This window comes from Labrus mixtus, chromosome 24 (assembly GCF_963584025.1).
Source record: "Labrus mixtus chromosome 24, fLabMix1.1, whole genome shotgun sequence".
In the NCBI taxonomy this organism is placed as follows: Eukaryota; Metazoa; Chordata; class Actinopteri; order Labriformes; family Labridae; genus Labrus; species Labrus mixtus.
The window spans coordinates 9232077-9246980 of NC_083635.1; the positions used below are offsets into that span (position 1 = coordinate 9232077).

General features: G+C 41.7%; 1 protein-coding gene and 1 long non-coding RNA gene across 18 annotated transcripts in view; one reads left to right on the forward strand and one right to left on the reverse strand.

The window, feature by feature from the left end:
• The first annotated feature begins 5640 nt into the window (after positions 1-5640).
• LOC132959503 (uncharacterized) lies at positions 5641-14903 on the forward strand. Its single transcript, XR_009667025.1, has 3 exons — positions 5641-5707; positions 5795-5832; positions 14283-14903. It is a non-coding gene; the product is annotated as an uncharacterized LOC132959503 (long non-coding RNA).
• The window catches only part of LOC132959499 (peripheral plasma membrane protein CASK-like), a 39375-nt gene continuing 34737 nt past the window's right edge, over positions 10267-14904 (reverse strand). For 9 of the 17 annotated variants that reach the window (XM_061032567.1, XM_061032566.1, XM_061032565.1 and 6 more), the window contains 4 exons: positions 14051-14131; positions 13761-13963; positions 13463-13546; positions 10267-12199 (listed from right to left, as the gene is read on the reverse strand). In XM_061032567.1, the coding sequence (XP_060888550.1) occupies positions 12023-12199; positions 13463-13546; positions 13761-13963; positions 14051-14131 (545 nt within the window). In that variant the 3' untranslated portion in view covers positions 10267-12022. Of the gene's footprint in view, positions 12200-13169; positions 13197-13462; positions 13547-13760; positions 13964-14050; positions 14132-14904 lie in introns of all 17 variants that reach the window. The other 8 variants (XM_061032559.1, XM_061032555.1, XM_061032553.1 and 5 more) reach the window with 1 other exon arrangement.

Genomic DNA, 14904 nt, shown 5'->3' on the forward strand with positions numbered 1-14904 from the left:
ACAGAATTCATGGTGGACTAGTGGTTAAGATAGGTGACTCCCATCCATGTGTTTTAATGATCAAGTCCCAGTTGTCCCCATCCAGACTTGATTTTCGAATTCTCCTGTTGGAGAGGATTTTGAGCTACCCTTCTGTCCTAAAATGAAAAGGACAAAGCCCCTAAAAATGCCAGCAGCATCAGATGTAGTGGTGGTGCAGTGGTTAAGAGCAGTGACTCCCAACCAAGAGGTTCACTGATTGAATCCCATTCCACCCATCAAGATATTTTAAACTATCCTCAAGTCCTGGAATGGAAAAGACAAACCCCCTATAAAAGCAAGCAGACCGTGAGGAATTCTTTTTTTGTTAACTCTTTTGCACAAAACACCAAGTCAATTTCCAGTATGAGCAAATGTATTTGGCAATAAAACCCCCTAAATATACATTTAGCATCAGTGGCCTAGTGGATAAGACTGCTGCTTCACAGCCGGGAGGTTGATTGTTCAAATCTTCATGTCTCCCATTGGAAATCATTTTAAACTGGCCATTGTACTGCAATGGAAAGGACAAACCCCCTAAAAAAGCAAGAAAACAAACCGATGTGATGGTTGCATGGAGGTTAAGACAGGTGACTCCCATCCGAGAAGTTCAGTGATCAAAACCTGGTTGTGGCCTACAGCATTCTGGGATTCTCCCGTTGGAGAGGATTTTGATCTACCCTTCTGTCCTGAAATAAAAAGGACAAAGCCCCTGAAAAAGCAAGCAGAGACAGATGTCATGCTGGTGCAGTGGTTAAGACAGGTTACTCCCATGCAAGCAGTTAATTGATCAAGACCTGTTTGCAGCCTAAGGCATTCTAGGATTCTCCCATTGGATATGATTTTGGTCTATCCTACTGTCCTGAAATCAAAAGGACAAAGCCCCTAAAAAAGCACACAACAACAGAATTCATAGTGGTGCAGTGGTTAATAGAGGTGACTCCCATCCAAGAGTTTGAATGATCAAGTCCCAGTTGTCCCCATCCAGACTTGATATGGGACTCTCCTGTTGGAGATAATTTTGATCTACCCTTCTGTCCTGAAATAAAAAGGACAAAGCCCATAAAAAAGCAAGCAAAAACAGATGTCATGGTGGCGTAGTGGTTAACACAGGTAAATCCCATCCAATAGGTTTAATGATCAAATCTCATTCCACCCATTCAGACTTGATCTGAATGGTATGGAAAACATTTTAAACTGTCCTAATGCTGAAATGGAAAGGACAAACCTATAAAAGAGCAATCACAAAAAGACAGCATGGTGGTGTAATGGTTAGTAGAGGTGACTCCTAACCAAGAGGTTGAGTGTTCATGTCTTGGTTGAGGCAGACCTAGGTTATTTACATAAAAGATTATTTTCAACAATCCTAATGTCTTGAAATAATAATGATAAAGCCCCTAAGCTAAGAAGACTGTGAACATAGCCTTGGTGAGGCTCATGCTGGCCCTCTACTGGCATACTCAGACACCCATACAAAAAAGACCACTCGTTAACCATCATTGATTACAGCTGTGTTGTTCCTCTCCACAAGTCAGTTGTCTGCAGGGAAGCAGTTGAGAACAGTCACACATTGAGTCTCAAGGCAATTAAGGGAAATACAGTAAAATAAAGTGATATTTTCAAGCTAAAGACGACAATGAACCGAATTATGAAGCTTGTCAAACTTCTTCATCACTACAAACAACAATAAGTGAGCAAATCAACAAAATATGCTAGATACTTCAGCTAGCTTCCTGCTGTTGCTAGTAGCAGCTAAGAGTTGAATATGGAAGGAAAAGCTGAGTTTTAAGACACGGACACGTCAACACCGTTATAGAAAAGAAAGTGAAACTTGATCTGCGATTCTTCAATTGTAGTGGATTTTGATCTACCCTTCTGTCCTGAAATAAAAAGGACAAAGCCCCTAAAAAAGCAAGCAGAGTCAGATGTCATGGTGGTGCAGTGGTTAAGAGCAGTGACTTCCATCCAAGAGGTTGCCTGATTGAATCCCAGTCCTCCCATCAAGACTTTTGCACAAAACTCCAAGTCAATTTCCAGTATGGGCAAATGTATATGGCAATAAAAGCCCTTAAATAGACATTTAGCATCAAGGCACACAGTGGCATACTGGATAAGACAGCTGCCTCACAGCAAGGATGTTGATTGTTCAAATCTTTGTGTCTCCCCTTTGAGATGATTTTAAACTGGGCTCATGTTCTTCAATGGAAAGGACAAATCCTCTAAAAAAGCAAAGAGACAGCCAGATGTGATGGTGGCATAGAGGTTAAGACAGGTGACTGCCATCCAAGAGGTCAAGTGATCAAAACCTGTTTCTGGTTTTCTCCCAAAGGAAATTATTTTGGTCTATCCTGCTGTCCTGAAATAAAAAGGATAAAGCACCTTGAAAAGCTATCAAAGACAGATGTCATGGTGGTGCAGTGGTTAAGACAGGTTACTCCCACCCAAGAGGTTAGGTGATCAAAACCTGGTTGCAGCATACCACATTCTGGGTTTCTCCCAAAGGAGATGATTTTGGTCTATCATGCTGTCCTGAAATAAAAAGGATAAAGCCCCTAAAAAAGCAGTCAAGACCAGACTTCATGGTGGTGTAGTGGTTAAGACAGGTGATTCCCATCTGAGAAATTCAGTCATCAAATCCCAGTTGTCCCAATCGAGACTTAATCTGGGATTCTCCCATTGTAGAGGATTTTGATCTACCCTTCTGTCCTGAAATAAAAAGGACAACACCCTTAAAAAAGCAAGCAGAGACAGATGTCATGGTGGTGCAGTGACTCCCATCAAAGAGGCTGACTGATTGAATCCCATTGTAAAATATTTTAAACTATGCTACTGTCCTGAATCGAAAATGACAAACATCTAAAAGAGGATGCAAAGAAAAGAGGGCATGGTGGGGAAGTAGATAAGGCAGGAGACTCACACAAAAGAGGTTGAATGATCAAATCCCTGTTGTCCCTGTCCATTGATCTGTTTCTCACATTGGAAAATGTTTTAAACTACCCTCATTCCAGGGAATGGAAAGGACAAACCCCCTATAAAAGCAAGGAGACAGTCAGGAATTTTCTTTTTGTTAACTCTTTTGCACAAAACACAAAGTCAATTTCCAGGATGGGCAAATGTATTTGGCAATAAAAGCCCTTAGATAGGCAATAAGCATCAGTGGCGTAGTGGATAAGACAGCTGCCTCACAGCCAGAAGGCTTTGTGTTCAAATCTTTGTGTCTCCCCTTTGAGATGATTTTAAACTGGCCTAATGTACTCTAATGGAAAGGACAAACCCCCTAAAAAAGCAAACAGACAAGCAGATGTGATGGTGGCATGGAGGTTAAGACAGGTGACTCCCATCCTCGAGCTTAAGTGATCAAAACCTTGTTGTGGCCAACCAAGTTCTGTGTTTCTCCCAGAGGCGGAGATTTTGTTCTGTCCTACTGTCCTGAAATAAAAAGTATAAAGCCCCTAAAAAAGTAAGCAAAAACAGAATTCATGGTGGACTAGTGGTTAAGTGAAATGATTCACATCCAAAGGTTTGTAAGATCAAGTCCCGGTTGTACCCATCCAGAATTGATCTGGGATTCTCCCATTGGAGAGTATTTTGATGTATCCTACTGTCCTGGAATAAAAAGTATAAAGCCCCTAAAAAAATAAGCAAAAACAGAATTCATGGTGGACTAGTGGTTAAGATAGGTGACTCCCATCCAAGTGTTTGAATGATCAAGACCCGGTTGTCCCCATCCAGACTTGATTTGGAATTCTCCTGTTGGAGAGGATTTTGAGCTACCCTTCTGTCCTAAAATAAAAAGGACAAAGCCCCTAAAAATGCCAGCACAGTCAGATGTAGTGGTGGTGCAGTGGTTAAGAGCAGTGACTCCCAACCAAGAGGTTCACTGATTGAATCCCATTCCTCCCATCAAGATATTTTAAACTATCCTCTAGTCCTGGAATGGAAAGGACAACCCCCCTATAAAAGCAAGCAGACCGTGAGGAATTGTTTTTTTGTTAACTCTTTTGCACAAAACACCAAGTCAATTTCCAGTATGGGCAAATGTATTTGGCAATAAAACCCCCTCAATATGCATTTAGCATCAGTGGCCTAGTGGATAAGCCTGCTGCTTCACAGCCGTGAGGTTGATTGTTCAAATCTTCATGTCTCCCATTGGAAATCATTTTAAACTGGCCAAATGTACTGCAATGGAAAGGACAAACCTCCTAAAAAAGCAAGAGAACAAACCGATGTGATGGTTGCATGGAGGTTAAGACCGGTGACTCCCATCCGAGACGTTCAGTGATCAAAACCTGGTTGTGGCCTACAGCATTCTGGGATTCTCCCGTTGGAGAGGATTTTGATCTACCCTTCTGTCCTGAAATAAAAAGGACAAAGCCCCTGAAAAAGCAAGCAGAGACAGATGTCATGGTGGTGCAGTGGTTAAGACAGGTTACTCCCATGCAAGCGGTTAATTGATCAAGACCTGTTTGCAGCCTAAGGCATTCTAGGATTCTCCCATTGGATATGATTTTGGTCTATCCTACTGTCCTGAAATCAAAAGGACAAAGCCCCTAAAAAAGCACAGAACAACAGAATTCATAGTGGTGCAGTGGTTAATAGAGGTGACTCCCATCCAAGAGTTTGAATGATCAAGTCCCAGTTGTCCCCATCCAGACTTGATATGGGATTCTCCTGTTGGAGATAATTTTGATCTACCCTTCTGTCCTGAAATAAAAAGGACAAAGCCCATAAAAAAGCAAGCAAAGACAGATGTCATGGTGGTGTAGTGGTTAACACAGGTAAATCCCATCCAAGAGGTTTAATGATCAAATCTCATTCCACTCATTCAGACTTGATCTGAATGGTATGGAAAACATTTTAAACTGTCCTAATGCTGAAATGGAAAGGACAAACCTCTAAAAGAGCAGTCACAGAAAGACAGCATGGTGGTGTAATGGTTAGGAGAGGTGACTCCTAACCAAGAGGTTGAGTGTTCATGTCTTGGTTGAGGCAGACCTAGGTTATTTACATAAAAGATTATTTTCAACAATCCTAATGTCTTGAAATAATAATGATAAAGCCCCTAAGCTAAGAAGACTGTGAACATAGCCTTGGTGAGGCTCATGCTGGCCCTCTACTGGCATACTCAGACACCCATACAAAAAAGACCACTCGTTAACCATCATTGATTACAGCTGTGTTGTTCCTCTCCACAAGTCAGTTGTCTGCAGGGAAGCAGTTGAGAACAGTCACACATTGAGTCTCAAGGCAATTAAGGGAAATACAGTAAAATAAAGTGATATTTTCAAGCTAAAGACGACAATGAACCGAATTATGAAGCTTGTCAAACTTCATCATCACTACAAACAACAATAAGTGAGCAAATCAACAAAATATGCTAGATACTTCAGCTAGCTTCCTGCTGTTGCTAGTAGCAGCTAAGAGTTGAGTATGGAAGGAAAAGCTGAGTTTTAAGACACGGACACGTCGACACGTGAATAGAAAAGAGAAAACTTTCGATAAGTAAGTCAGATACTTTTTCCTTTTTACATTTTATGTCTCTCTAGGTAGCCTATCTGTCTGTCTACTTGCTAGCTTGTTTGCTTCCTGATGGCTAACTTTCTGAAAACTGTTTTCAAAGGCACGATTGAAGCGGCTACAGGACATGATATGAAAACTTTGTTGCAATGGAAGGAAATCACTTTAAAATGTGAGTCAAATCATTCAAGTGTTGCACTTTCTGTCTCAGTACTAGCTTTCTTCTTGATGACTAACATTCTTAAACTGGTCTTAACAGGAACAGACACCATTTTGCCATGAAAAAAACTTCCAAATGTGAGTCAATTTTCTATTATTTATTTTTCTGTCTCTATCTTCTCTGTCCAATTTTCTTTGCTAAACCTGATTGCTGCTGTGTTTGTTTGTGTATGTAACTGCTGGCTGTGTTCTGTTGATGATTTGGAGGTTTTGCTATGTGATGTGTCTTGTTCTTTATTTCTGTCTGCTGTGTTTTTTTCTGCTGCCTGGGTAGACACTATGAGTAAGAAAGTCCGCCGAGGCTTTTCAAGTTTTAGAAACTTATTGAACTTTGCATTCAATGATTGTTTAGAAACCTGTTTGCTGTTTGTGTGGAGGTCTGCTTGCTGTTGGTATGCAACTTCTTCTTGACTTGTTGGTTTAAATGCAACTCTTTATAAACAAAGCTTCTGAATTAAAGTTTACTATTCATGCTTTTGATATGGTGGTCTATATTGATAATTTTTGCTTTTGTTTTTACATTGCATGAGTTGCTTGTGAGCTTTTGAACAGCTTGTTCACCACCTTTTGAATGTTTGTGTGGTTGTTTGTAGCCTGGGCACAAAGCCTGCTAGCTGCTGTAAAATCTCCTCTTGCTTGGTTTGCTAAACTTGGCAGGCCCTGGGTGCTTTTATTCTGAATACTACGCTATTAAATAACAGTTTTGAAGTCGTGTTCTTGATACCTTGATACTTATTTTGTTGTTTTCTTTAAGACTTGATATGTGTATGTTTGCTTGAAATTCCACTTTGAAATTCTCCTAAAAAGTCTAGATGCAATTCATGCTGTAATTGATGTAACAATACCTCGCTATAGTGTTTTTTTATTTTTTAAACTCTTGGCTGCTTTTAGCTTCTGTTATGGTCAGTGTCACCATTTATAAAGAAGTCTTACATAAAAAACAGGACATTTTCTATTTTCACAACACAACTGAAATAGAAAGAAATATATATTTAACAATTTGTATTTATTAATTTACTTCAATTTTAATTTTAGTAAAAAAGATTTTTTGAAAATAACAATCAATTATAAATGGAGGTAATCTTTACATCCCTCCTACCTACTTTGTATTATTTTTTTCCCATCTTTTGCTACCTTTTTCTCTTTCTGCTTTGAATCTCTCTTTATGCTTGATTGCTGATTTGCTTCCTCATTACTACCTGCTGTTTTAAATAGGGGATAATAGTAGTTAAGAGGAATGTGGAAAATATGCGACTGTTGCCTCCACTTGTCTATATGGAGTTACATTAGTATGCAAATATTAATAACAAATGTACATATTTCACAATATCAGTAACAGGCTCAATTTCAGGACCACGGGTACAGTTACAACTATCTTCTTTGGTGAGCAGTGTTTCTACTTTGCACTTCTACTCTAGTACCAAAAGTGCTGGAAGTGGTATAGCTGCACAGTATATCCATGGCACCCTATAGTTTGTATGTTGTTGCAGTGTTTTCAGATTGTAACAGGTAGGTATACCAAGTCTATCATATGTGAAAACCTTAGGTAGTCTGTGTTGTCATCTCAGCCACATTACCTCATCATTGCTGGAAACACTTGGAAAAGGTGAGGGGACAGCATCCTCCACAGGTGGATCATCAATGTAGTTGTCTTGTTGATTTGTAGGGTATTGTGCTTCCTCCAACTCAGGTATGTTTTCCCCAGACTGAATACATTCAAGCCCTGGCTGTGTGGTAGTGGACACAGGATCCACTGTCTTAAGTGAGCATGTTTCGTACTGCTGAAGTGGCACAGGATAATAATCATCCTCACCGTCCTCTACTTCTCATTGTTCTGCTTCCTGAACTGTTGCTGTCTTGAACTGCTGTAGTTTTTCTTCTGAAATCAGTGTTCTGTTAGGAGGTTAACTTGTAGTTCCTCTTCCAGTACTTCTTCATTCTGTCCATACCAGAATGTCGTCCATAACATTCACAACTCCTTCCAGGTCCTCCAGTCTCTGAGCAATGCATTTCTGGAAAACCTCCGGAGCAGATGACACACCAAAGGGAAGCCGCTTGAAACGGTACCTACAAAAAGGCATGTTAAAGGTGCACAACTTTGAACTGTCTTTATCAAGTTGTATTTGCCAAAACCCATGGTTTGTGTCCAACACTGAGAAGACTCTAGCATTTGGCATCTCTGCCACAACCTCCTCTACTGTCCTCAGGGGGTAATGTTCTCTTTTTATGGCCTTGATTAGGTCATGGGGATCGATGCAAATTCTTATTTTCTTGTTAGGCTTTTGGACAGTGACCATACTATTTATCCAATCAGTGGGTTCTGTCTGCTTATCAACTACACCAAGTTCCTCCATCCTTTCCAGTTCAGTTTTGATTGTGTCTTTTAGTGCGAACGACACTTTTCTTGGAGGGTGAATAACTGGAGTTACTGTTGGATCAATCTGAATGTGATGATGTCCAGGTACACATCCCAAACCTGTGAACACATCTTTATAGTCGTTCAGGATGTCTGCTTCAACTTGTTTTTCCACTTTATAGATTATTTTCATCAGCCCCATTTCTGCACAAGAATCTCCTCCTAAGATAGCTGGTAAGTTGGCTTTAATTATCTGAAATTCCAACTCATGCACTGCAGTTTTGTACTGACACATCAACTTTGCCATACCTAACGGCACCACCCTGTGGCGGGAATATGTCACCAAGTTGAAGCTGGACTCCAACAACGTTGCATCCTTCCCAGCCACTTGTTTAAAAATGGTTAGGGGTAAGACATTGCAATCTACACCAGTATCTAACCTGAATTTGAGTTTTTGGCTATTTACTTTGAGTACTTCAGTCCATTTTTTCTGTTTTTCTGTTTTATTTCCTTTTTTAAAACGTGTTGTTTCTTTCTTTGCACTCCTTTTTGTCTCAAGTGCTCCAATAAACATTTCACTTTCTTCTCGTTGAACTTCATTCACGCTTCTCTCCATTTTCCGGAAGCCTTCTCTTGGTTTCTTATTATCATGTTTATATCCACATTTTCTGCATTGGCTTTTATCATTCATACTGCTGTCTTTGGGCTTTTTTGTAAACGTCATTTTACTTAGCTTGGTCACCGCCACTTCAGTTTCGTAATGCAATGCTTTTCAGGTGGCTTTGTGTAGTTCATTACCGTCAGACTTTTACAACATAATATAATCAGGCATAAAAAGAGTTTTGGTTTAGTGCCAATTCCTAAGAATGGGTGATAAATACAAATTAATGATAATAATAAAATTTATTTTAATTACATACACTGTGTAACATAAGTGTAAAGCAGAGCGGCACCTCAAGCGAAACTGTCAGCGACAGTACAGTTTTGACACCGCTGTTTTAGGTGAGCACTCCCGCCCATACCCGAAAGGTAAACCGGATGCTCATGAGTTTGTGTCGCTGCTGGACTTTTCTTCGCTTTTCTTGAATTTTGCAGTTTAGTTTCCTATTAGTAAAAAAAAAACTACACAAACTACGTGTCTTTGAGATACTTAGTATTGTGTACTGACTTTCTGTGAAGTTTTTGTAGTTTTGAACACGTACGTCGCAAGTGTTCCGCCGCTAGAGGTCGCGCTTTGTGTACCCGAGTGTTGTCTTGCAGGCAGGACGTTATTATTATAGTTACCATAAACACCTGTGCATCGGTGAATGTGGACTTTTTAGTCAAACTTAACCAAGAGCACTTAATTTTGAGATGTTAACTGAATGGATTTATATTTTCCTGTAAAAACTGGGGAAGAAAAGATGAATAATATTGCACTTTCTTGTATTTTTGGAGGAGTCACGTTTGTTGCTGCGGTTCCAGTCCTGCCAGGGATCCCGTGAGATGTTCAATAAGAGTCGACAGCAGAGTAAACCTATGTCGAAGGACACACATGAATGTTTGCTTCAAAGCCAGTTTGACTCAGCTGTATCAGTGACCATTTCTTCAGTCCGTTCTTCTCTCTTTCAAACTTCAATGCTGCAGTATTCAGCAGAGAAATATTGTATTCTTCCTTTTAACTGGTGAACATATAACTCTCTGCAGAACTTTGCAGTGATGTAAGCTAAGGGTCTTCTGTGTTAAACTGTTGTGGGGGATAGCCATGACAAAATAGGAATCTGCTGGATTTTTCTGAGTTAACCAGTTCCTCAAAATCCAAACAGAGGCTCTCATTTAGACTGTTTATTGTAAAACCGTTTTATTTGCTGCTGTTTTTATAACCGTGTTTTAGCAAATCTTACAGGACTCATGTCCAACTCCAGACTGCCTGCTCTTTGTGAAAATACAAAATGTTTCTTTGGTCTTCGTTTTCAGTTTTGCTCACGGTGTTTCTTAACCATGCTTCTTTGTTTTGCTATGCAATGTGCTTTGCATAATGTCGTTTTGCTTCTACTACCCCCTATTGGCTTTTTTGGGAACTGCATCCTGGGCCAAGTGTCCTTCTGAACTGCCATGACAGCTTGTTGGGTCTTTTTTTCACACGTGCACACATCAGGAAAGAGTCAAGAGGCAGGTTACTTTAAACACGTAAAAGGAAATATATTTTTTTGAAAAATGAAATAACAAAAAAAGAACAACATTTCATACAGAAGAGCTGCTTGAGTCATTTGCAGAGGTAATTTACACAGGACTTGAAATGAAAAAACACTTCACCTGAAGTGGAACAGCAGCAGCAGCAGCCGCACCGTACAGCTTATTATTCACGTCGACGTCATTTTTTTAACACCTCTGAACCGGCGTACCTTTTTTCTACTGAGGTTATGCAGGTGTGGCGGCTTCGGTGCCACTTCAGCTGAAGCGTGAAGAGAGGTTATGTCACATAGCGAGCTTCTTTTGAAGGATTAATATACACTGGCTCGTGGTAATTCACTCGTATGACGTACGCACCATTGAAACATTTACACACAAAATTTAGAGTTATTTTTCTCCTCCCTCAAAAACAAGAATACTCCTTTTTAATATTTTTAAAGACAACAGTTAACAGTTCCAAAACGGTGGCTCTAAGATTGGATGTATCCCACCTACATGAGGCCCTCCCCTCCCACACACACATTCCTATGAACACGGCTCACTTTAGTTTTTTTTTCTAGGAAAGAAGAAAGTGGTTGTCGTGGCGACCCGCCTGGCCAGAGACCAGGGGTCGTGCATAGGTGTTACTGACTTCATCCCCCGAGGCTCTGATGGGGCGTGTCTCTCTTCTTTCTGTTGAGTTTTTTTTCCCCCCAGCTCAGGAGCCATGTTTAGTGGTCAATGCAGGTGCTTTTTCATATCTCATCATGCCCACAAGAACGATAGTCCAGGTCCACTCATTAGCATGTCGTGTACGGAGGGACAGGGGGGTGAACATAGCAAGAGAAAGTAAAAAAAAAAAAAACGGTGAGGTGAGGTGACGAGATGCCGTACACGTCTTCTTCATTGTCCATTTTGTGCAAACAGAGATGTAAACATCCGAGGTCGGGGAAGGGAAGCATGGTACAACGGGCTACAGCAACACATGGAAGGACAGCGCAGAGGGATGCAGTGTGCTCCTTCAACAGACTGACAGGCACAGAGGGCCAGAGAAATAAATAGAGGGGGGGGGGGGGGGGGGGGCGGGAGAAACTGCCAAGTTTCCTGTGCTTTTTTTGCTTCTCTCAAACTTGCATTTGTCGCTGAGGGAGTCACTTGTCGCCACTGTAGCAGCTTCTTATGTGCTTCAAAGCTCGGCCTGTTTGTCACAGAGGCCCGAGGAGATTAGAGGGGGATGTCGGAGAGGAGGACACAGTACCACAAGAAGTGCCTTTTAAAGGTCGACACACACACACACACACACACAGGCACCCACATAAGACTGCTTTATGGTCATGCTCGCTATTGCCTTTCCAGTATTACCACCCATCCATCGATTAGAAAAGAAAAGTACAAAATATCTACCACACTGCCCCTCCACTCCCCAGCTGTCGACTATGTAAGGACAGAACCATATTCACGTAGTTTGTAATCATTTATATATATATGTATATATGTACACATCAATATGCCTTTGAGAGTGTTGAGAAAAAGGGGGCGGGGCAGGAAGAAGTCTCTGTAGTGAGGCGTCAGAGTCTTTAGCTTCTTCTCTTCCCTTCTTTTTCAGCAACAGATTATCTACACAGATGATTCTGATGACAGAGACGTGACTCGTGTGGGGGAGGGGGGAGGGGGGGGGGGTGACCAAAGTTTAGCCTCCGTGTCAGATCAGAGATGGCGATGGCTGTTCAGGGTGACGAGCTCGTTGTCGTTGAGCGCGTGTCAGTAGACCCAGGAGACGGGCACCCACTGGGAGGTGGTGGACACCAGGTCGACGGCCTCCTCCAGCATGCGGATGGTGTCGTCGATCTCGTTGTTGATGACCGTCTGGTCGAAGTAGTGGGCGTAGGTCCGCTGCAGCATCTCGGATTCCTTCTGCAGCCGCTGGAGAGAGTCGTCCTGAGGGGAGCGACAAGAGGGAAGACAGTTCAGTGATGTTTTCTGTTTGTTTTAGTGATGTGCTTCAAGGCTCCGTTTGTGGTCTGGCGTAGGATCCTCAAGATCTCAGAACTTTTGTTTTTAAAGCCCGACCGATAATCCCAGCATATCACCTGACTATCGGGATTGGCCAATTATATCTGATATACCCCGATTCTAGTACATTTATTCACCGGTCACATTTTAATTTCCAATGAGTTTCATTGTATTACACTAGCAGTTCTCTTTCACCAGCAGAGGGCGCTGATGATCACTCTGCAGAGAGTCAAGCTGTGATGCACGTTCATGCTCAGTTACTTTCCAGTTGTCATCCTTATAAATCTTTTCTACAAGTGTTTAACTGAGGGATCATGTGTGTATCGCTGTCGATCTACAGATCACAGAGATATATCGGTTATCAGTTATCAAATGTACATCACCAACAGCTGGTAGATAGTTTATAATACTGGTTTCTTCCCGGGTTTATCTTTGAGTCATGGTACTGATAATGATTGTGACGAGTTCTCTTGACATGACCATCTCTCTATTTTTCCTTGGCATGTAATGAGTACATTGTAACTGCAAAAGTGATTTAAACTGTTTGATTGGGGCCTTTAATAAGTGAATGACTTGTTGCACAGACCACCAACGCAGGCTTAAAACAAAAGTTCTAATCTATTTGGTAAAAATCGACCTAAATAATTTCCCTTCTCCAAATTCACTCCGGGGGAAAAACAGAAGTAGAGATGAAGTTACACCAAAAAATGAAGATGCACCAAAGAGCCAGCACACAATTAAGAGGATTATTTGGAGGGATTAGAGGATTTAGAGGAAATCACGGGGAATGAGAGTGGACAAAGCTAGACAAACCACTAGAGCTACACACGCACGACGAGGCCACACACGCCTCCTCCTACAATACTTCACACTGAACATTGAACCGAGTACTCACAGGCAGTTTTCTGCACCACTTTGGAACCTTTGGGTGAAAATGAAAAAAAAAAAAAAACAGGCATGCCAAAGAAAAGACAGACACACTTGAAACGTGCAGTTAGAGAAACTTTGAGCGAAGCAAAAAACAAAAAAAAAAAGGTGACGGGAAGAGATAAGATGTTCACACTGTTGTTTGAATTCATCTGAATTCAGACTTAAATGCCAGCATGGCGGCATTTGAAATGAGTTAGTATGTGCAAATAGATAGATAAAAAATATCTAGCATGAGAGAGAGAGAGTCTGTGATGGTACCTCGGTCATTCCTGGGGTGATGGTGGGCGCTGCGATGAAGACGACGTAGGGAGCAAACTCGGCCGTCCTGAGGATCTTTAGTGCCTGATGAGAGAGAGAGAGGTGTAACATATCCATAACTAGTGTGAGGGTTGTTCTGAGATGCATCGACAGAAGTTAGCGTTTAGGATTCTAGCAGCTGTAAATAATCCTTGTTGTTGGGCCTCAACTGAAGACCCTTCTGGGGGTTCATACTCCTGCCTTCCTTTCCTCACTATACCCGGTGGTGTTGTTATAGTTGAATCTAGCCTTTTCTCACCTGTGGTTCCACATCCAGGATGGAGATCATGCCCTGCGTATGGATCTGCCTGATGGTTTCCAGCCTGGTGCCGTACATGGCGTCCTCGTGGCTGCCGTACTCCAGGTAGTCGTTGTTGCTGATGTCCTGCATCATCTGGTCGTGGGAGACAAAGTAGTAGTTCTTCCCGTTCTCCTCGTCCTTCTTGGGAGGCCGTGTTGTGTCTGAGTGGAGACATGGGTTCACGGACAAGTCAGCTGAAAGAACAGATGAAGTGATTGTGGTGTTTGAAGGAGTGTGTGTCTTCTTACGAGGGATGGGGTAGGCGAAGCGGTCGGGATGTTTGGTGATGAGTGTGTTCTTGATGTGCCTCCTGCCAACTCCATGAGCACCTGAATGAAAGGAGACAGTTGAATTGAACTCATTATACGTTCACATATTGCCGCTCAGTTTATAGAGTACGGCTCTTTTTTGTGACGTGTCAGACTATGAAGCGCTCAGACAAAACTAAGAGATGTACTTTTGTCATTTCCCACATTGTAGGTGACATGCTCGACAGGACATCCAACAGAGAAGAACATCATCACGTCAGAAAAGGAGGAAGGTGCTGACAATGCGAGTATCCCACAGGGTTAAAGTGTCCACACTCAGATCCTCATTAAAACAGTCCAATGACCTCCACCAGTCTGATGTCCCTGTTTCACCATCAGTACAGTAATGTTAGACTGATCTGGTCTATAATCACTCTTACCTGTTACTGCTAATACTACACACACATTGAACATTATTACTGACTGTAGCAGGGTTGGACATCAACTGTTTTGGCCTACCTGCCTCTGTGACCGGTAATTTGAGTCACCCACCAGTATTTGGTGGACAACAGGAGCTAATTTCCAACCCTGCAATTTAGCCATAAATCTATCTTATTCATTGTTGTTGTTGCTCTGTTTGTCTTTATTCCAGGTTCAGCGGATGGCTGTTCTACACGAGTCGGGTTTTGCTCGAGGTTTCTGCCTCAAGAAATGAAAACACAGGGATTTCTTGGCTTTGCAGTTTGCCCCAAGTGGACACTTGAGGAACTTCATGGTAGGCATTTCTTTTTTTGAAGACTTGAATTATTTAATATTTGACCTCAAAGATGCCCTGCATGAACAAACACAACTTT